This window comes from Paroedura picta, chromosome 5, assembly GCF_049243985.1.
Source record: "Paroedura picta isolate Pp20150507F chromosome 5, Ppicta_v3.0, whole genome shotgun sequence".
Lineage (NCBI taxonomy): Eukaryota > Metazoa > Chordata > Lepidosauria > Squamata > Gekkonidae > Paroedura > Paroedura picta.
Window position 1 is genome coordinate 55,407,579 of NC_135373.1, and position 22,408 is coordinate 55,429,986.

The following is a 22,408-nucleotide window of genomic DNA, read 5'->3' on the forward strand; positions in this document are numbered from 1 at the left end:
TCCTGTCTTGTGTGAATTTGGCCACAGACACCAAAATGTCCCCCTGCCCTAATCCACATGGGGTAGTCACAGTATACAGGTGTCTGCCCTGCTCCTTCTGTTGATAAAATGTTACGTGCCCACATGCTTCTTTCACAGTTGTTCCTCAGAAGAAGAATAACTGGATTTTTGTACCCTGCTGTTTACTACCCAAAGGAGTCTCAAAGCGGTTAACAAACACCTTTTCCCTTCCTCTCCCCACAATAGACAACCTGTGAGGGATGTGGGGCTGTGAGAGGTCTGAGAGAACTGGGAATGGGTGGCAGTCACCCAGCAGGCCTCAGGTGTCTCAAAGCAGTTTCCATTCATCTTCCCTCCCTCTCCCCATAGCAGACTCCCCATGAGGGAGGTGGGGTAGAGGGCCTCACTTGGAAGATGGCAACCCTAAGAGCAGGTCTCTCTGTGCACAGCAGTCTTGACAGTCAGGTTTAAGCACACCTAGGTATTGTGGAATTCCAGAACATGAACCTACACCAATCTGGCAACCTTACATCCTCTGTGCAATGTTTTCTTGACCTGAAATAGGTCAGGGGGTGCTAGGTGGCTGCAGGAGCATTACACACTTTTGAGGCTCCACTTCCAGACTTCAGGGAATATGTTCAGATCAGGTGAGGTCTGGAGATCTCCTGGAATTACTGTTCATTTCCAGACTATAAAGATCAGCTCTCCAGGCAAAAATGACTGCTTTAGAGGGGTGACTGTGTAGCATTGTATCCCACTGAGGTTTAGGGATGCCAGCCTCCAAGTGGGGTCTGAGAATCCCCTGGAAGTACAACTCGTCTCCAGGAAGTTAGGTGGAAGAGAAAGCTCTTGCCCCTCACATGCATCCCTTCAAAAGGGATTGGTTGCTTGGCTGGTGATGTCTGCCCTTCTGAAGCCTGAGGTATACTGCTGGCAACTGCAGTCCCTGTTGTTGTCAGCAAGGCCAAGTTGTTGCCTAATAAAAGTGGATCACCTAGTTTACCCCAAAGTCTCACTATCTACTTTCCTGTAAAGCTAACTCCACTTGAAATTCAAAACAACCTCCGCAACTGCATCCAGCTTTATCTGCACAACAACCCTGTGTGGTAGGCCTCAACTCTGCAGAGAGTTGCCTGGCTGTTACTTCCCTCCAGCAGTGAGGCCGGCCATAGCAGACTTTTAAGTGAGAAAGGGTTTTTCTGTCAGCCCCCCCTTCCCAAAGGAAAGCACAAATACACCCACAGGCTCCTCTGTGTTCCTCTAGGAAGGAAATGCCTCCCTCTCTTCAGTCAGGGGTTGTCAGAGGCTCCTTCACAGCAGACCTGAAGGGAGGGGGGAGGGAATGCACTCACCAGTCACCTGCAAGCTGTGTCAGTGGTCTGAGGCAAAGTGAGGGAAGTTAGTTGGATGTGACAGTTAGGACAGCCGTGGGGGGGCGAAAAGGGCTGGCGTGGCCTGTCCAAGCCTCTGTTCTCACCCCCCTTGGCAGCCCTACTGACCTCCTCTCCATGCAGTGGTCAGGGGCAGACTGGCAGTGATGTCTCCAGTTTGCCCCTGGCCAGACTGTGTTGCCTCCCTATTGGTCCAAAGTCCAGGGGATAGGGCCAATCCAATCTTCACAACCCTGGCCCCACCCACTCTCCGCCTTAGCTTTTTATTATTAGGCCTTAGCTTTTTATTATTATACAATGAAGCTGTTCCAGAAACTTGAAATGAGGGGAAATCTATATTATAGTGAATGAAAACTCTCACTTATTACTGACAGAAACAACTAAACAACTGTATTTTTCAGCAGTCCTGTTTCTCCAGTTTCAGAAAAACAGTCAATGAAAATCAAAATATGACTATGCATTTGCACATATGAGTATTGATTTGGCACTAAGTCATTTTGAGAATCTTTTGGCAGCAATTCACAGCTATATTATTCCTGAGGAATCATATTGTAGTAATGGCGATCATTTAGGTAAGTGCAAAAGCACAATTTAAGCTCCCATATTTTACGAAACTGTGTGTTTAGCTCTTTCAGATAATGGCCTATGTGATAACTGTGGTTGAATATCTAACAACTGAGGAAGCGTTTATAGCTCACCATCAATAAAAAGCTTGGATAGCCTACGTGATCTGCTAAGTTCATCAACATTTTGACAGCTATGAAAACAACTGAAGGACAAAAATAGCAGACCAATGGGGGCAGTAAGTTATAGGAATCAGTCCACTCTAGACTATTCAGCATATTCAGAACATTGTATTACAAATGTCCCAAATACTACGTTGAAGTTCCAAAATGATCAAATGACATAAGAATCCAACAGGGTTCTGCCTGCACTGGTACCTTGTGACTCTGACCAGACGCATTAGTATGACCAGTTTGTCAATCATGCAAAACCAAAAAGGGAAACCAAAACACAACCTAACCAGAAAAGTTAGGAACCCAAAGGCTGAGCTGCAAAAATAATTTTAAGATTTTCAAATATTTATTACATAAAATGCACTAATTCAACATATTAAAAACATAGTCATCATAATTTTAAAACATCACATTTCTAACTGCACATGGAATAGATCAACATAGAATGGACAAAAGCATATCACCCCCAAGGGGGTCTTCCCCACTGGTCAAATTATTATATTATAATGCACTCATGTATAAAATCAATACATGCAAATTATTATAATGCACTCATTATAAAATCAAACTCAAAAGGCTTGCTGGGTGGCCAAGAAAAATTTGTTAGATGCTGTTTCAAGTAATGTACAAGCATCTGAATAGGATCCTACCTTCTAAAATATGCACTTTCAGAGGCCACCATTCTGCTTTTGCCCAGCTCTCAATCCCCAGTGCATTTCCACTTGTGCCAGAAAAATGTCTGGAGAAAAATGCTACTGCCAGATAATGCTATTGACCTTGATGCCATGAAATGCTTCATCTATGCATATCTACACATTAAGCCTACACATTAAGCCTCTATGAAAGGGACAGGATTTCCCCCCCCTTTGGGATTGTTGGTAATTGATCACTTCCCAGTTCCCCTATCTGACTTCTCTGTCCAGACCACCAGCCCTGACATTTATAGCAGACTATATGTTAGGCTGTGGCTTTTTTAGAGTCAGTGCGTAAGAAACAGGAGACCATTTTAAATTGCTCTTTGTCATAGTAATCTCTGTTGCTTTCTCCATATCACCAGTCTTCCAAAAAAGGGGGGTTGTATGTGGGGGGTATACAATAAGAGAATGTGTTCAGCCTTTGTCCAGAATTTCATTCCATTACAACCATGGAATAGATTTTATCATCTTTAAGGTAAAATGTGTCATGCTTATTTTATGTGCAATTTTTTACCTGTTTATGTTTGTTAATGTCAACAACAACAACAACGAAGCCTTTATTGGCATAACAGGAGGAAAGAATTTTAAAAATGCAGTACAAACATGGTGTGAACCAGGTTTGCAAAACAAAACAATTACAGACAATCAAGTTCAGTTACAGCACTTGTAGCATTCATCCGTTCCAAGTGGACAACTACTATCTGGACTAAGATCAGTGCGATCACACGCATTTTAGTAGGATCCTTCTCATTCAGTGCTATCCCAATGCAGTGTTTCCCATCTAGGTGGATAATATTAGCCTTGCATAAGGATACTCTCCAAGGATATGTTTGTTAATATCTATATTTAAGCTTTGTTGTCCTCATTTTTTGAATACATGTACTTTGCTCTGTTCATTGAGAGGGCTCTCAAACTTTATTTTACTTTTACAGAAACCGATCATCATTTGTACTCCCTAGAGAAGCTTGGAAACTGGTTTCTTAGGGGATTTGGGGACACAAAACATATCTAAAATGCTCCATTGCACAGTTGTGCCAGGCCAGTGGGAGAGAAGGGGTGTGCACAAGGTTCCACTAAGCTCTTCTTTATCAGGGCTTTCCAGACTGCACAGAAAGCTGCTTTATGCTGGCCAAATCCACCATGCCTGGAGAACTCTCCTTCAGTGCATTGCCTTCCACTACTAATATAAACAAAATAATAATTTGCTGCATTGTCAGATGTACAGAAGGTTTGAAAAGAGAAATGTATAGCTGGCGGTCGCAAGTAAGGAAATGCGCCTTTTGAATAGCTGACATTCTTTGCTCTATGCTGAATTCACCAAGTGAAATGAATCGCCTTGAATATCCTTTTGCCTCAATTCGGTGACAAGCAATTATTTCTGTTCTTTATAGTTTTATTTATGCCCATGATTCATGATTCAGTTTTTCTGAAGCTCCTAACTAAATTTGAATCCTTAGTGCCACAGACTCTCCAACATTATCTGGCCAAGATAAGCAGAAGGCAATCAGATAGGCAAGTTAAATATATCAGAATTAATGAATATGTTCTAAATAAATGCATTGCAAATACTTAGTATAGTAGATGGTAGAAGCAGATAGTAGAACTGTGTTACTTTTGCAGTTTTCTACTTCACTGTCATATCATTTTGACCAAGAATATTTTTTTACCTTCGATTATAATATCCCCCCCCCAAAAAAAATGAATAGTTCTTGTTGTAGTTTAAGCCATGGGAGAGGATGGCCCATTCCGCACAAGGACCAATGTTGCCAATTGGTTTAACAAAGCAATAACGCTACTTTAAATAGTGGAATCTCGGCGTTCCGCATACCTTCATTTGTAGTGGAATCCAGTAGCGTTTCATTAGTTCCCCACAGGTTTCCGGTTTCGCAGGAATTGCTAGAAAGGAAGCAATTTTTTTTCTGTGCTTGTTCCCACCCCTGGCCATCAATCAAACAAACAGCCAATGGGCGGTTGTTATCATGCTCCCGAAAAGCCCCTTTCCCTCTAAGCACAGTTTAAAAAAAACACACACACACATGTTTCAAAGAATATGCCTTGATTCTTCCTAACGTAGAGACCCATCTAGCTTGCGTGTGAGCTGGCAAGTCATCATTACCACATGGGTAACGTCCCCCAAATGCCCCCCAAATGGGCGTGATTTTTGGCTGAAATTAAAGGGAACTGGAAAACAGGGGGCTGTGTTGTGCTGGGGACCTAGGGGAGCTTTAAAGCACTTCTGTGGAGGGACTGTAGCCGGAGAAGCCTCATTGGGTGAATCAAGCCTCGCTGGTTTGTTGCTTTTCCCGCTCGCTCCGAGGGAAAAAAATGGCGATCGCTTCGCCAGAAGTTCAGAGGAGAGAGCCAGGGGGTGGGACTTTGTTGCAACTGCTACACTGAGAACGCACAGGTCTTTTTTGCAAGTGTTGCAGGTTGTTGGCAGGAGTTGGCAGAATCCACTTTTCTGGATTCCCCGGAAATCGCTACAACGAAGCGATTTTGGCACTAGTGTTGCAGGAGTGTTGCAGATTGCTCATGACGTCATCCGGAACGTAGTTTTAGTGGCAAAAACAAAATGCAAGACTAGTGCTATATTAAAGTCGTGCGGAATGGACCGATAAATTAACATAGAGATGATATTCCACAGAGAAGTAAAGAGCATCCTGCAGAGAGACTCTTACTGTACGATTTATGTTCCAAAAGAATGGAAGAAAGAAAGAATGGAAGAAAGAAAGAGTAGGAACAAGACAGAACATCTATTAAAAATTTTAACAGACGCACCATGTTTAAAACTTTCCCCCCTCCTACTGATCCAGGTTTAGCAAAAATGTTGCATTGCTACACTTATTCTGCTTTTTCAAAAACTTCCCAAAATTGACAAGGTAGAAAAACTAAGCCACAGTGGAGCTTGTACACCAATGAAGAGGAGAGAACCACTAACATTCTGCTATGATGAAACCCGGTAATATATCCAGCTTGAAAAATCTGTACGTTTAATTTCAAAAAACATGCCCAGCTCAAAACTGACCAATGAGAAATCAACTATACCTCACCCAAAAAAATTCATTGCTGCAACAATCTCTGTTTTTTCTCATTGGTATGCAGAACACAGTCTCTGCGATTCCCATGAGAAAATTGGAGGGGGAAAAGGTGTGGTGTGCAGGCACAGGATTTGAAGTAAAGCTCTACCAACTCATCTTCAATGAAAACTGAAAGCTGTGCTTGTGTAAAAGGCCACGCATAATCTTCAGTTCCTCAGGGACCAAAGGCAAAATGAAGCAACATATGTGTTTGTAGAATCAAAATATTGTAATAGTTATAGATATACCACATTAGTCATCACGTTCCGATTTCCAACACAGATATTGTTGTGTCCCTGATGCAGGGAATTTCCCTAGACTTCTGTTCTAATATATTTGATTGTTTTGTGTTTGCTGAAGAAAGGGGAATGAACAAGGGCTGAATGTGCCCCTCTCCTTTATGAGTTAGGGACAGAGGAGGTGCGAACAGCCTGAATGTGCTGTGGAGCAAATATTGGAATGTGCATCCGAGAACAAATGTTTTATGGCAGTGTTTTGTTGCCAGTGGGATGCACATCTATTTACACCAAAAATCTGAACAAAACAGGAGTAAACAGCCAACTGGCATGCACCATCCTGCTGCTACAATGTGGGAAAGTTTGTGCCATTGGTATTTCATGTCAAGAGCCCTGCATATTTAGGGCATGTTTCAGAAGAAAGAACATATCTGGCAATGTGCAGATTTTCCATTTGTAGAGGAACAAATCCCCTTGTTGGGGATTGGCATATGTCAGTTGTGTTTTGACAGACCTTAGTACATACATAGTTGTCATGTCTGGTTTGCTGTGTTGTTTTTGCCTAGACAACTACTACGGCACTCCAAAGCCTCCAGCAGAGCCCGCCCCATTGTTGTTAAATGTGACCGACCAGATACTCCCAGGTGCAACACCCAGTGCTGAAGGCAAACGCAAGAGAAATAAGTCAGTGAGCAATATGGAGAAGACAGGAATAGAGCCGCCAGAGGAAGAGGAAGAAGAAAGGCCTGTGGTGAATGGGAATGGCATGGCAATCACACCAGGTCAGTGCATTTATCCTCATTTTAATAATCCAGAAGGCTTGTTTGCAATAGAAGTGAGCCTCTTTGGTTTAATAAACCAGCTTGTTGTAGTGATTAGGCGTGAGGATTTCTAATCTGGTGAGACGGGTTTGATTCTGCGCTCCCCCCACATGCAGCCAGCTGGGTGGCCTTGGGCTCACTGATAAAGCTGTTCTGACCCAGCAGTAATACTAGGGCTCTCTCTGGGTGACCTTGGCCCAGTCATAATCTCTCAGTCTAATCTACCTCCAGAGTTGTGAGGATAAAATGGAGGAAAGGAGAATGAATCCCCATTGGGGGGAAATGTGGGATATAAATTCATTAAATAAAAAATTAATGCATAAAGATATGAGCTGTAGGTTATAATAGAACTATATTTTGATAGATCTTCACAGTTTTTCTCAGCGAGGCATTAGATTTGAAGACAGGATAAGCAAATTATATCCTGTTCCAGATTCCCTTGATAGTTTAATTGCTTTAAACAGGATATCAGTAGAGTATCCTGCTTAATCATAGCACTCAAAGTACCCATTATTCAGGTCATGTATGTATCTGTGGGGCTCTAGAATGGGATGATTTTCTACATTATGTATTATTGCTATTTTAATTCTGAACCTAGGCACAGATTTGGACCAGTACACTCAAAAAAAGGCACAAAACGCTGATATTAGGGGAAGTGACTGGGTAACCTCAGTTAAAATCCCTGAATTAATGCAGGCTATTTCTAACAACCAGCTTACCATGGCTATTAGCCTTTTGGGCAAGCCTACCCTGGCTCCAAACTTAACCAGTATTATCTCTGGCATTGTTTAACCTCATTTGCCTATAAAGCTATGCTGAGAGGTGCTAAGCCTCATTCCATTATCATAGAATCATAGAATCATAGAATCATAGAGTTGGAAGGGGCCATAAAGGCCATCTAGTCCAACCCCCTGCTCAACGCAGGATTAGCCCTAAGCATCCTAAAGCATCCAAGAAAAGTGTGTATCCAACCTTTGCTTGAAGACTTCCAGTGAGGGGGCGCTCACCACCTCCTTAGGCAGCCTATTCCACTGCTGAACTACTCTGACTGTGAAAAACTTTTTCCTGATATCTAGCCTATATCGTTGTACTTGAAGTTTAAACCCATTACTGCGTGTCCTCTCCTCTGCAGCCAGCAGAAACAGCATCCTGCCCTCCTCCAAGTGACAACCTTTCAAATACTTAAAGAGGGCTATCATGTCCCCTCTCAACCTCCTTTTCTCCAGGCTGAACATTCCCAAGTCCCTCAACCTGTCTTCATAGGGCTTGGTCCCTTGGCCCCAGATCATCTTCGTCGCTCTCCTCTGTACCCTTTCAATTTTATCGATGTCCTTCTTGAAGTGAGGCCTCCAGAACTGCACACAGTACTCCAGGTGTGGTCTGACCAGTGCCGTATACAATGGGACTATGACATCTTGTGATTTTGATGTGATGCCTCTGTTGATACAGCCCAAAATGGCATTTGCCTTTTTTACTGCTGCATCACACTGCCTGCTCATGTTTAGTTTACAATCCACAAGTACCCCAAGGTCTCGTTCACACACAGTGCTACCTAGAAGCGTATCCCCCATCCAGTAGGCATGCTTTTCATTTTTCTGACCCAGATGCAGAACTTTACACTTATCTTTATTAAATTGCATCTTTTTCTCATTTGCCCATTTTTCCATTGTGTTCAGATCTCGTTGAACTCTGTCTCTATCTTCCGGAGTATTTGCCAGTCCTCGCAATTTGGTGTCATCTGCAAACTTGATGAGTAGTCCCTCCACCCCCTCATCTAGATCATTAATAAATATGTTAAAAAGTACCGGGCCGAGCACCGAACCCTGAGGTACCCCGCTACTCACCTCTCTCCAGTCTGATGAAACACCATTGACAACAACTCTTTGAGTGCGGTTCTCTAACCAATTCCCTATCCACCTAACAATCTGAAAATCCAGATTGCAGTCCTTCAACTTATCCATCAGAACATCATGGGGAACCTTGTCAAAAGCTTTACTAAAATCCAAGTAAATGACATCAACCAAATTTCCCCGATCCAGCAAACCTGTTACTTGGTCAAAAAAGGAAACTAGGTTGGTCTGGCAGGACCTGTTGGAGACAAATCCATGCTGATTTCCTTGGATCACCAAATTGTTGTCCTCCAGATGTTTGCAGATCGCTCCCTTTAATATCTGCTCCATTATCTTTCCCACAACAGAGGTCAGACTCACTGGTCTGTAGTTTCCCGGGTCATCCTTCCTCCCTTTTTTGAAGATCGGAATAACGTTTGCTCTTTTCCAGTCCTCCGGGATATCTCCAGTCCTTAAAGAGGTTCCGAAGATGATGGACAAGGGCTGTGCAAGTTCTCTGGAAAGTTCTTTGAGTACTCTCGGGTGCATTTCATCTGGACCAGGGGATTTGAACTCATCCAGTGCAGCTAAATGCCTCTCGACAACCTCTCTATCCATGTTAACCTGCCACCCAGACACTATCCTTTGGCTACAGCCATCTCTAGATGTGCCTAAACACTTTGACCTGTGGGAAAAAACAGATGTAAAATAGGCACTAAGCCTTTCTGCTTTCTCTGCATCTTTCGTTAGATTTTGTCCATCCGCACCCAACAGCGGGCCTATTGCCTCCTTTACTTTACGTTTGCTCCTCACGTAACTGAAAAATCTTTTCTTGTTACAATGGGCTCCCCTGGCCAATCTTAGCTCACTCTCAGCTTTGGCCTTTCTGATGATTGATCTACAGTGCCTAGTAACCTGTAGGTACTCTTCTTTAGAGCTCTGTCCTTCCCTCCATTTCCTGAACATTTTCCTTTTCTTTCTTAGTTCCTCTTGAAGTTCTCTGTTCATCCAAATAGGCTTCTTAGAGCTCCTGCAGTGTTTTCGTATTTCTGGAATAGTCATTGATTGAGCATGCAATAGCTCTTGTTTGAGTAGCGCCCACCCTTCACATGCTCCCTTCCCTTCCAGCATTCTCGTCCTACCTTACCTACGTTCGCTGCTGAAACAACGGATCAGGTAATGCTGCTTAACCACTGAAGGAGTTCCCACCAGGCATTTCGCCATGGGGTAGCTTGGGAACAACCCCTCATCTTTAAATGACTTAGGTTGTTTCCCGTTATTCCCTACTATACTGTAGCTGGAGGGAAGGTGGCAAGGTATAACCCAGATATGTCAAACATGACCTAGGGCAGAACTAGCCTGGTCAGTGTTCTTATCAGGCCCACAAGCAATTGGGGAGAAACCAATCAAAATGTGGACTAGAAGGGCCTACTGAGGTCCCTTCCTTCCTCAAATTTGAACACCCTCCATGGCCTTCCCCCAAAATTCTAGGGACTAGCTAACCTGAAGTTGGCACCATGGAGGGTGAGGAGGGCTGGTTTGTCCCCAAGCTTTGTGCAGCCAATCCCCTTAGAGCCTGCCTGCTGTCACCATCTCCTCCTCCAGCCAGGGCATGTTGGGCTCCTGCATCTGGCACGTGGGCTTCTGGGTAACCTTGGACTGGTCACAGAGCAGTTCTGTCAGATCTGTCTCAGCAGCACCTACCTCACAGAGTTTCTGTTGTAGGGAGAGAAAGACAATTGTAAGCCACTTTGATACTTCCTTGGGTAGTACAAAGCGGTATCAACTCATTTATATTCCTCTCCCCACAACAGAAACCCTGTGGATATGTGAGACTGAGAGTGCCCTGATGTTACTGCTTGGTCAGTACAGCTTTAACAGTGCTGTGGCAAGCCCAAAGTCACCCAGCAGGCTGTATGTGGGGAAGCAGGGAATCAAACCCAGCTCGCCAGATTAGAAGTCCGCCCTCCTAACCACACACTAGGCTGGCTCCAGGGCCCCCCACAGTAGGATGGCCACTTGCACAATGTACTAGGCTAAAATGGCCTAAGCCAAGGGTGATACTAATGATACCTGACATAGCTTATTTTTAATTTTTTAAATTTTATTATTGAATTTATCGACTGCCACTCCGAAGCCAAGTTGGCTTGTGACAGTGTACAATAAAAAAAATCCGGTAAAGCATCAATAAAATACCATTAACACTCCCCTGGCAGCATAACCTCGTTCAATTCCCTCCTCAACCCACCATTCCAATGTGACTGAAATAGCCCACCCCTAAGACACACCGCCTGGCCAGCCTTAGGGGAGGGGGCACCTCCTGCCCTTGATATCCTGCCCCTATATAGATGTGAGACTGATTTCTAGAACATTCAACCAAGAGAAGCATGTGTGTATGTTTTTCTTGACTGCATTTATTCAAGCATGCACAAAGGAATGGGTTATATTATTTACTTATTTTCCCCTTGGTGAAGGTTGAACTTACTAGCAATTAATGATGTTATATGTTAGATCAGATCACTTACCTGCCCCTCCACCCCATAAACCCTTTGAGCTCCCCTTCTCCCAGTTTTTAGTATTTGACCCCCTTCAAATGTGCTGTCTGGCCCCAGTTGAGAATGGCTGGCTTAGAGAACTTTTTATCCCACCTTCAAGCTAAAGAGTAAAACGATAATGGTAGTCACAGTGGTAAATAGATGAATATCTAGGAGAAATGAAGAGTGCATATCCATCTATCTGTCTATGGACATGACCCTTATCTCTATAAAAAGTGAGTAGGAAGTTGCTTTTCATAAATAGTTCCTATTTGGATTAAGATTTGTGGAGCAGATCTGATGCATTATTTCCTAAATTGAAACTGAATTTCCTTCTGAACAAAGTACATTTCTCCACAGATTTCTTCCTGTAATTAAGATTACAATACTGAGTACTTCTCTGTCATAAAAGAATTGAACCAGCATGTTACATAGAAAGTTGTATGTTTGCTGAAAAAGACAGCTGTTTTGATTTCCCCTTCTCCCTCTATAATATCTATTTCAATTTCACTTCATGCTGTTATGTCCTTAGAATAGGAAGTGCTACCTCCTCCCATATTTTCTAGCCTGCCAGTTAAGATTAGCCTTATAAGCCCAGTTCTCTATGCTGCTGCCTTCACTGGTGAGGAAGATGGCAACCATAGGCAGGGCTTTTTCAGTAGTGGTACCTTTCTTATGGAATGCTCTTCCCCTTGAGGCTTCCCTGGTTCCTGCACTTCTCTCTTGCAGAAACTAGGACCCTTTCCACACTGGGAAATTTGCTGCCCTGGCTCCCATGCAGGAGCACAAATCTGGGCCAAATGCTCCCCTGTGCAAGAGCAGGAAGAGGCGGGGCAACCTGCCCCAACTCAAAGTCCAGCCTGCAGCCTGGCACAAAGCCTCTAGTGCGGAAACAATCCAGGACAAAATATTTCTGTTTATTTTTATTTATTTTATTTATTCAATTTATGTCCCACCCCTCACTTGCATCCTAGGGTGGCTAACAACATTTTAAATTACAATTAATTAAGGGATCTTTTAACACCATTTTAATGTGCTTTTAGTATGAAAACTCTTAGTATAAGCTACTATGGCCTATTTTTAGATTGCTGCTGGATTTTGAATGCTGGATTTTAATTAATAATCCTTAATGTTTGGTTTTTATAATGTTATATTTTGTAAGCTACCTTGGGCAGCCTAAAAAACGGTAGCTTAAAAAAACCCAATCATCATCAATAAATAAAATAAAAAAGAATCCTACCTTTCTCTCCAATGGAAAACCAAAGTAGCTTCCATCATTCTCCTCTCTTCCATTTCATAATGACAATTCTGTGAGGTAGGTGAGGCTAAGACTTTGTGACTGGTTTAAGATTCCTTGGCAGTGTAAGAATTTGAACATAGGTCTCCCAGATGCTGGTCAGACACTTAACCACTCTGTTACCTGAACCAGAGAAGAGGAAATTAGCTTTCTAGAATACTTGACCAAGAGAAGCATGTGTTGTTTTTCTTTAATGCATTAATTCAAGCACACACAAAGGAATGGATTATATGATTTCTTTTTCTTTCCATTCATTTGTGTGTATATATTCAGTATATTCAGGGATATATTCAGTTAAGTGGTCCCTCAGGTATGCTGGGTGCAGAGACCACCTATGGCCTTGAAGCACCTTAAACCAGATCTGGAATTCAACTGGGAGCCAGTGCAGTTGTCTCAGGGCCAGCCAAATATGAGCCCTCCATGGCATCTCATGAGGACTCTGCTGGATTCTGGACCAGGTGCAATGTCCGGATCAAAGTCAAAGGTAGGCCCAGGAAGCTTGAGTGACAGAGCCCCTGTGGAATGCAACAGGGATTCTCAGTAGGATACCAGAATTCTGACCAGCAAAGACCTGAAAAAACAAAACAGAAGGAAAAAATGACAAAGTTGAGTACCTAAAGACACCATCTACTGCTGTTTTTCCTGTCCCTTTCTTGCAAAAAAGACAATAGCAACACTGTTTCTTCCAGTCTCCAAGATCCTTTCTTATTCTTACCCTCCCTATGAGCATATTGGCCATTTTTACCAGCAAAAGTCAAGTATCTGTACCACTCAACATTTTCACTCCCCCTCTCCATGCATTACCAGGAGTGGGTAGAATTTGAGGCAGGGAGGGACCTCATTTGAGTATAATGTTATAGAGTCCACCCTCCAACACAGCCATTTTTACCAGGGGAACCGATCTCTGCCACCTGGAGATGAGCTATTCCAGGCGATCCCCCTTGGTCCCACCTGGGGATTGGTAAAACTATTCTCTCAACAGGGAAGCTTATGAGATTCTCCTTCCAACATCTTATGCCACCCTCGCTGCCATTTTGCTTTTCATGATTGAGATGTGGCTGGTAGGCAGTGATTTGTATGTGCATCATGCATATAATTTGAAGCTAACAATGTTAGTTGCTCCAGATGACAGGCTGCCCTCTCATTCTCTCTTTTTTTCTACCTGTCCTTTTTGGGAGGGCCTTCAGTTTTTAAAGTATTAGTATGTATAGATTAAGAGCCTCTTGTGGCGCAGAGTGGTAAGGCAGCTGTCTGAAAGCTTTGCCCATGAGGCTGGGAGTTCAATCCCAGCAGCCGGCTCAAGGTTGACTCAGCCTTCCATCCTTCCGAGGTCAGTAAAATGAGGACCCAGCTTGCTGGGGGGTAAACGGTAATGACTGGGGAAGGCACTGGCAAACCACCCCGTATTGAGTCTGCCAAGAAAACGCTAGAGGACGTCACCCCAAGGATCAGACATGACCCGGTGCTTGCACAGGGGATACCTTTACCTTTACCTTTATGTATAGATTTAAACTTAAGGTTTATTATGAAATAAATTTCATAGTATGTAATGTCCTTAGGACTTCAACTTTGCTATCTGGTAGGTGAGAGTCATAATCCATTAAAAAAATTCTTCCTAGTTGTGCACATTGTCCAACACTCCTGAGAACTGTAGTGGATATGGAGGCAGGAGTCTCTTTTCTTCCTTGTCGTGGGGAAAATGAAAATCACAGCTGACAGCAGCAATAATAGGGTGGATTTGATGGGAAAAAGAAAGAGCCCCTAAAACTAAACTTCTCATATTTTTTAGTTATTTATTATACTGAAACATTGCCACTGCTACTCTGCCAAAAAGTTCTGTAAGTGCTGTTTCAAAGAAACAAAAAATTGCAGATGAGCACTGTCTGTAATGACAAATGGACTACTGCGTATTTCTTTGTTTTAAACAAGGATAAAGCAGTCTGCCTGGTATGTCTTGAAACTGTCTATGCATTAAAATAATAGTGTTAAAAAGCACTTATGGAGAAGTTATGAAGAAGTGAAAGAAATTAAGCTTCTTTAAAAATCAATATTTTTAGAGTAAAATTATTTTAGAAAGCAAATTGAGGAGAACCTGTCTACTGTGAGGGCCAGCTATCATGTTGCTAAATGTATTGCTGAGAGTGATAAACCATTCACTGAAGATGAATTTGTTAAAAAGTGCATGGTTAAAGTAGTGGAGGAAATGCGCTCTAATAAGGTATCCTGCGAGTATCCGTGTGGGTCTGAAGTAGCACAATAAAATCAGAGTCCCGTAGCACCTTTAAGACTAACAAAGATTTATTCAAGGCGTGAGCTTTCGAGTGCAAGCACTGACAAAGAGTCTGAGGAAGAGTGCTTGCACTCGAAAGCTCACACCTTGAATAAATCTTTGTTGGTGTTAAAGGTGCTACTGGACTCTGATTTTAAGGTATCTTGCATTAGTCATGTCAGTTTATTGGCACTTAAAATCACCAGGCATGTTGAAGAATTAGGACAGGCTTTCTAAACCAGGAAACCCTGGGGTTTCTTGATGGCCCTGGAAGGGTTTCCTGTATGGGTGGGAGTTAAATTATTATTTTTTCTTTGTTAAACATTTATCAGGTGATATGACCATATATGACCTACCTACCCCTCTCAAAATGGCCAGGCATTACAACTGCAGAGAGTATACTCTTGAAGGTGTATAAATCAGTTGAAAATCTTGGTCTGAGTTGGGATGAATTGAAAAGCATCACAACTGAAGATGCAAGAAATATGGTAGCTGCAGGAATCAATGAAGAGATGTCAAAATTAAATGGAGGACTTCCCATGTAATTTCACTGCATCATCCATCAGCAAGCCTATTTTCAATGAGAAACTGATGCATATTGTTGTATCCAACATTATTTACATCAGACCTTACTCATTGTCAGGTTCAAAATTTTCTCTCAGAGAAAGATGCAGAATATGGAAAGATATGGAAAGTGAGGTGGTTTAGCAGAGGCAAAAAAATTTTCAGTTTTCATCATGAAGCTGATGCCTTTCTCAAGGAGAGAGGAAAAGGTCAAGAAGTACTTTCTGACCCTGAATGGATTTTTATTTGGCTTTCTTAACTAATATCACAGAACATTTGAACACACTGAATCTAAGGTTACAGGGGAAATGAAAGCTTGTGTGTAACATACATTCTGAACTGAAAACTTTTGAAGCAAAACTAAACATTTTTGTGAAGCAAGTTAGTGAAGGTAACCTTTCAAACTTTTCTTGCTACAATGGACTAAAATTTGAGAAGGATGGAAATTTGCAATTAAGTGTCAAAGCACTGAACTTATTGCAGATGGATTTCAAGAACAGATTAACTGATTGTTATAAGCCTGGAAAGGAAATATGACTGTTTCAGAATCCATTTGAAGTAGCACCAAAAGATGCAGGTAATTTTTTTTCAGATGGAACTAATTGATTTACAAGCCAGTGATCAACTCAGACACATTTACAAAGAAAATAGTCTGTCAGATTGCTGTTCTGGTCTACCTGGGCAGAGTCTGCACTTACTTTCCATTGGAATAGATTGCATTGTCAATCCTGTTGAATTCAGATCGCTATGAACTCAATTCTTCCTCTCCCCCCACCTCCCCATTGAAACAGGAAAGTCTTCTGCATATGGTTAGGGAGGCTCAGAAGAGGGGAGGTTGCCAAGCCTCTTTCTTTCTTTTCTTGAAGGGGAGAGGAGCCAAGCAGGGAGCCTCTTTCTTTTCTTGGAGGGGAGGGGGAGAGGATCGAAAAAGGCAGAAAAGGGAGGAAAAATCCAGGATCAACAGAAATTGAGAGAAATTAGGGACTTTTCCTTTAAGGCAAGTGTGTCACATGACCAGGGCCTAGTCTGCATACAATAGATAATGCACTTTCAATGTGCTTTCGCGGCTGGATTTTCCTGTGCGGAACAGGAAAATCTACTTCTAAAGTGCATTGAAAGTGCATTATCTCTTGCGTGCAGACTAGGCCCAGGTGTAGCCTATCAGAGGTTCTCTACCACGGAGCTTTCTTTCCCAAATGGATATTCAGGATTAAAAGCAGTCTGAGATATTGCACGATAAAGGTAGGGTCACTCCGGATCAATCCTTCTTGCTGCAGAAAGAAAATTTAAATCGGCCAAAATCCAAACAGAAATCGCATTCTGTGTAGAGGGCAGGGACTGAATCGATCTGGGGTTGGAATAAAAGCTCCATGCAGTTTACACCCTGATATATTTATCAACCTACAGAAATTTGCTGCAGGAATGTTCAGTCTTTGACACAACATAAATCTGTGAACAAACTTTTTTCCATATGAAAATTGTGGAATTCAAGTGAAAGTCAATACTTACAGATGAACATTTGCAAAACATTTTAAGGGTGTCTTTTACAAATCTTGAACTGGACAGTAATGCATTAGCTAACAGAAAACAGCCACAACGATAGCACTGACTAGGTAAGCATGTGTAGCCAGATAAAAGGATTCCATAGTAAAATATTGTTTCAAAAAAGATTGTGTTCAAGTTATCATTTCTTCATTGACCTCTGTATTTTTACTTTTAATCTAAATAGGTAGGTTAATAATTTTGACTTAAAATAACACTTTAGCCATTGGGTAGTCTAATGCAGCCCCCATATGCCAGAAGATTGGGGATACCTGGCCTAAAATATTATCTTGCATAGTTATAGAAAGCTCTTTTTGAAGGAATAAAAGCCTTAAAACCTTTTAACTTTTCCTGGCTGAAGATATTTTTATAGTACTATTTCAGCAGTTGTTCCATCAAAACCCTGGACAACTGAATAATGGCCTAACATTGTTAGACGCTAACATACTCTTGAACATGAGATCCAGCACCACCACAGTTGGTGCTGGATCATAATTTACCATCTGCTGGCCTTCTCCCATTGTGAACATTTTTGTGTGTGAAGATTTGCATTCCATTTGTCTACTTTTTTGAAGCAATATAATTTTTGGAAAGTAGGTCACCTAAAATGCAGTCCTATGAAGAGTCTATGTTGAAATCAGTGACTAGACCAGAGTAACTCAGAATAGGATAGAACTGGAAAGGATTCAAGAACATTATACCTGATTGCTGGAATTATGCCTTTAATTTGTAATCATTTGTAATCATATATTGGCCTAAACTATCCAGTATCTAAATAGGAGAGAGTTTATTTTGTTTGATGTCTGATGAAAAAAACAACAGTGCTTTGTGAAGTCAGGGAAAAAATCTATTTCTGCTTTTGTTTTATTTTGTTTGCTTTAGTAAAAATATAGTTTGTCTCTGTAAAGACACACAGCTTGAGGTAGTAAGGAGCTGGATCAAAAGCTGCTGATTAGGCTGACATCCAAATAGAATCCCTCAGGATTTTAGGAGAATCATGATGTGTAGGGATAATCATGGTGGTATTTGTATCAGATGAAAAGGCCTGAGAGCCCCTGGCCTGCTTCTCTTCTTGCTTTTCTCCAGGGGTTTCTTCCTTTGGTACTGCTTTTCCCAAAATTCAATGAAATTTCATTGGTCATTTCAAAAACTTATTCTTCCTATAGCATTCAAAAATGACTCCCTTTACCCTTAGAGGTTTAGTGTTTAATTCTCCACCACCCTGTGGGAGCTTTCGTCATTCCACAGGGCCTGCAAAACGGAACTCCTCCACCAGGCTTATGGTTGAGGCCGACGCGGCAAGGAATAGCGTTAAGAGTGTGGCACCCACTATATGATCTGTGCTCCCTCCTCCCACTCCTATATTCGCTGAAAGCCAGCCAGAAAAAAACAGTTAATAGCGAATGAGGTAGGGTTAGGATGCGACACTCCTATATTAGATTTTTGAGGGGATAGTGGGGTAATGACCGCCATGTTTTTTAATTGTTAGGAGTCTGTTTTAACTGTTGTATTGATGTATGTCCGGATAGTTTTAAAGGGGCTTTTAATGGGGTTTTAATGGATTGTGTAACCCACCACGAGTCTACTATGAGAGTGGTGGGAAATAAATCAAATTAATAAACAATAATAATAAAATAAATCAGACCTTAAATGCCGCTAATTAGTAGAAGGTAGAACAGCCTTTCTCAATTTTTCTACTGTTGAGAAACCCCTGAAACATTCTTCAGTCTTTGAGAAACCTCAGAAGTGGCACAATCATGCAGAACATGGTTGGGAAGCATAGCTGTATACATGCCCACCTGGCACCCCTCCCCTTTCCACTCCCTCCAGCCCCATCATTTGTCATTTGGAGAGAGGAGGGGCAGGTCAACATGACCATATGTAGTCATATCTCCTGGTAAATGTTTTTAAAATAATATATAAAAATAAACGCCCACCCACTTGGGTGATGGCTTTCCAGGGCCATCAGGAAACCCCAGGGTTTCACAAAACCCCGCTTGGGTAAGCATGAGGTAGTGTCTCATGGTCACATCCTAAACAGGTCTGTTCAGAATCTGCCAAAGGTCTGTTAAAATCCACTCTGTGGGACTTACTCCCAGAAAATCCTTCTTAGGATTGAGCCATTAGTAATCCTTAACACAGTTCTGCACAGCTGTCCCATGTAGAAGGAGAATTTTCAACAGTACCTTTGCAAACTGAAAGGCTACCATGTGGGTAAATGTCACTGGTGTGTTTCTGGGTTGTTTTCATGCTAACAGAATAATTCTCTGGCAATAGAGATTTCAGATATTTCAGTATTTACTGCATCAATAACATGTCCTGTCACACATGTCTCTTCTTGTACAGAATCAAGTGAACATGAAGAGAAAAGTGCTGGGACCTCAGGTGAACCTTCATCTCAGCCTTATCCTGCACCTGTATACAGCCAACCAGAAGAAGTAAAGGAAGATATGGATGTAACAAAGCCACTGAAGCCAGAAGAAAATGATGAATTAGGTCCTTTGCCGGACAATTGGGAAATGGCGTACACAGAGAAGGGGGAAGTCTACTTTATTGAGTAAGTTCCACACATTTGAAATAAAAGGATGATCTAAGGATGGTTCATAAGGGTTCTGAGGCAATTTGGTTTAATCATGAATAATGGGGAAATGGTTGGTGGCACAAGCTAGCTATTAACTGTGTTTTAACTGAGCACAGCTGAGTGGGGAGCTGTCCAGCACTGAGTATAATTAAAATGAATAGAAAGGAACCAAGATGTACTTCAAGGGTTGGCAGTCTCCAGGTAGAGTCTGGAGATCACAAAAAATTACACCTACTCTTCAGACCATAGAGATCTGTTCCCAAGCAGAAACTGGCACATTGAATGGTGATACTCGGGCATCTTAGTCTTTCTAATAAGGGAGGTCCATATAATAATATAATAATTCCAGTAGAACTATTCAAAATCTTAAAAGAGGATGCAGTAAAAGTGCTACACTCAATATGCCAGCAAATTTGGAAAACTCAACAATGGCCACAGGATTGGAAAAGGTCAGTTTACATTCCAATCCCAAAGAAGGGCTATGCCAAAGAATGTTCAAACTACCGCACCATTGCACTCATTTCTCATGCTAGCAAAGTTATGCTCAAAATCCTACCAGCTAGGCTCCGGCAATATGTGGACCGAGAACTTCCTGAAGTACAGGCAGGATTTCAAAGAGGCAGAGGAACTAGAGATCAAATTGCCAACATACGCTGGATCATGGAGAAAGCTAGGGAGCTCCAGAAGAACATCTACTTCTGCTGCTTCATTGACTATGCTAAAGCCTTTGATTGTGTGGAACACAACAAATTGTGGCAAGTTCTTAAAGAGATGGGAATAATAGAGCATCTTATTTGTCTCTTGAGAAACCTATATGCAGGTCAAGAAGCAACAGTGAGAACCGAGCATGGAATCACTGATTGGTTCAAAATTGAGAAAGGAGTTCGGCAAGGCTGTATACTGTCACCTTGCCTATTTAACTTGTATGCGGAGCACATCATGAGAAAGGCGGGAGTCACAAATTGAGATCAAGATTGCAGGACGAAATATCAACAACCTCAGATATGCAGATGATACTCTAATGGCAGAAAGTGAAGAGGAATGGCAGAAAGTGAAGAGCCTGTTGATACGGGTGAAGGAGGAGAGTGCAAAAGTTGGCTTGAAACTCAACATCAAGAAAACAAAGATCATGGCATCCGGCCCTCTCAATTCCTGGCAAATAGATGGGGAAGAAATGGAGATAGTGACAGATTTTATTTTCCTGGGCTCCAAGATCACTGCAGATGGGGACTGCAGCAAAGAAATTAAAAGACGCTTGCTCCTGGGGAGGAAAGCTATGGCAAATCTAGAAAACATCCTAAAAAGCAGAGACATCACCCTGCCAACAAAAGTGCGTTTAGTCAAGGCTATGGTCTTCCCAGTTGCAATGTATGGCTGTGAAAGTTAGACCATAAGGAGGGCCGAGCGTCAAAGAATTGAGGCTTTTGAACTCTGGTGCTGGAGAAGACTCTTGCGAGTACCTTGGACTGCAAGGTGAACAAACCGGTCAGTCCTAGAGGAGATCAGCCCTCACTGCTCCTTAGAAGGCCAGATCCTGAAGATGAAACTAAAATACTTTGGCCACCTCATGAGAAGGAAGGACTTCTTGGAGAAGAGCCTAATGCTGGGAGCGATCGAGGGCAAAAGAAGAAGGGGACGACAGAGAATGAGGTGGCTGGATGGAGTCACTGAAGCAGTATGTGCAAACTTAAATGGATGGGGAATGGTAGAGGACAGGAAGGCCTGGAGGATCATTGTCCATCGGGTCGCGATGGGTCGGACACGACTTCACACCTAACAATAACAATAACGTATAATTTGGACTCCAGAAGACTAAGTGGGATCTCATGCTGTGGTGGTTCTATTAAATTGCTTCTTTCTTTATGAATCTGTTTATATAATTCCATAAGATCCCGTTTCTTTTAGTGGTTGAAGGAAGAAGTTCAACACCATTTCCTTGAAGGGAGCCATAACAAGTCAGTCAGATCGTCAGACAATAGATGAAAAATCCATATTGTAACATATAAATTATAGTCGAATATAAACAAAATCCCTTGCCTGTAAAGTTTATGAAGCTTATTTGAAGCTTCTGTATACTGTTTCTTTATACTTCATACTTAAAGTCCTTTTTGGCTCACAGAATCTGAAGGGGAGGGTACTACTCATCCTTTATAGAATCCCTCAGACAATTTAATGTTGTCATTGGATTGCCTGACATTTTTTATTGACTGAAGTTTCTGTTTATACTCCTGGCCACCATCCAATACTCACAGCTTCTCCACATGTTTTGTTTGTCAGTTCTGGCTTCATAGTGCTTCAGTTTATCACCTGATATTTATGCACATATTTGTGCCTTTAGTTTTCACTTCATTTTTTTTCATCGTCCCCCCACTCTGTTTCTTTTGAGACTATTTTTACCCCATTTTTTTTTCTGAAGACTAATTTTGAGTTGGCTTTTTCCTTCATGCTAAACTTTTCTATCAGCTTTCTTGGTCCTGCCTGTTCAGAGTTCGTCTAGTCATGGAAGGATGATAAATCTCCATATATTATATATGTACATTTATTCAAGTAGATCCAGTTCACATTCACTAATCTGGCATCACATTTCTGGGAATATGGGGGCATTGTATTTATATGAAAGACCTGAGGAGACATATGTCTCCATGGAAGGTCATGTGCAGAGGAGATAAAGCAAGAGCGCATCTGGCAGGTTAAGACAAAGAACAGTTTCCCATTCAAGGAGATAACATCTATACATGCTTAGAGTGATGTAGTACCCCCTATGCTATGTTGATCACTACATCACTGCCCAGTTCCAAACACCTCCAACACTTTTAAAGCTTCTCTGCTTGTCTC

The 22,408-nt window shown here is 42.0% G+C and overlaps 1 protein-coding gene across 13 annotated transcripts in view; it reads left to right on the plus strand.

The window, feature by feature from the left end:
* The window catches only part of MAGI2 (membrane associated guanylate kinase, WW and PDZ domain containing 2), a 652,499-nt gene that overhangs the window by 397,567 nt on the left and 232,524 nt on the right, over positions 1 to 22,408 (plus strand). For 11 of the 13 annotated variants that reach the window (XM_077338044.1, XM_077338045.1, XM_077338038.1 and 8 more), the window contains 2 exons: positions 6,703 to 6,918; positions 19,339 to 19,549. In XM_077338044.1, coding sequence (XP_077194159.1) covers positions 6,703 to 6,918; positions 19,339 to 19,549 — 427 coding nt within the window. The remainder of the gene's footprint in view (positions 1 to 6,702; positions 6,919 to 19,338; positions 19,550 to 22,408) is intronic. The other 2 variants (XM_077338042.1, XM_077338047.1) reach the window with 1 other exon arrangement.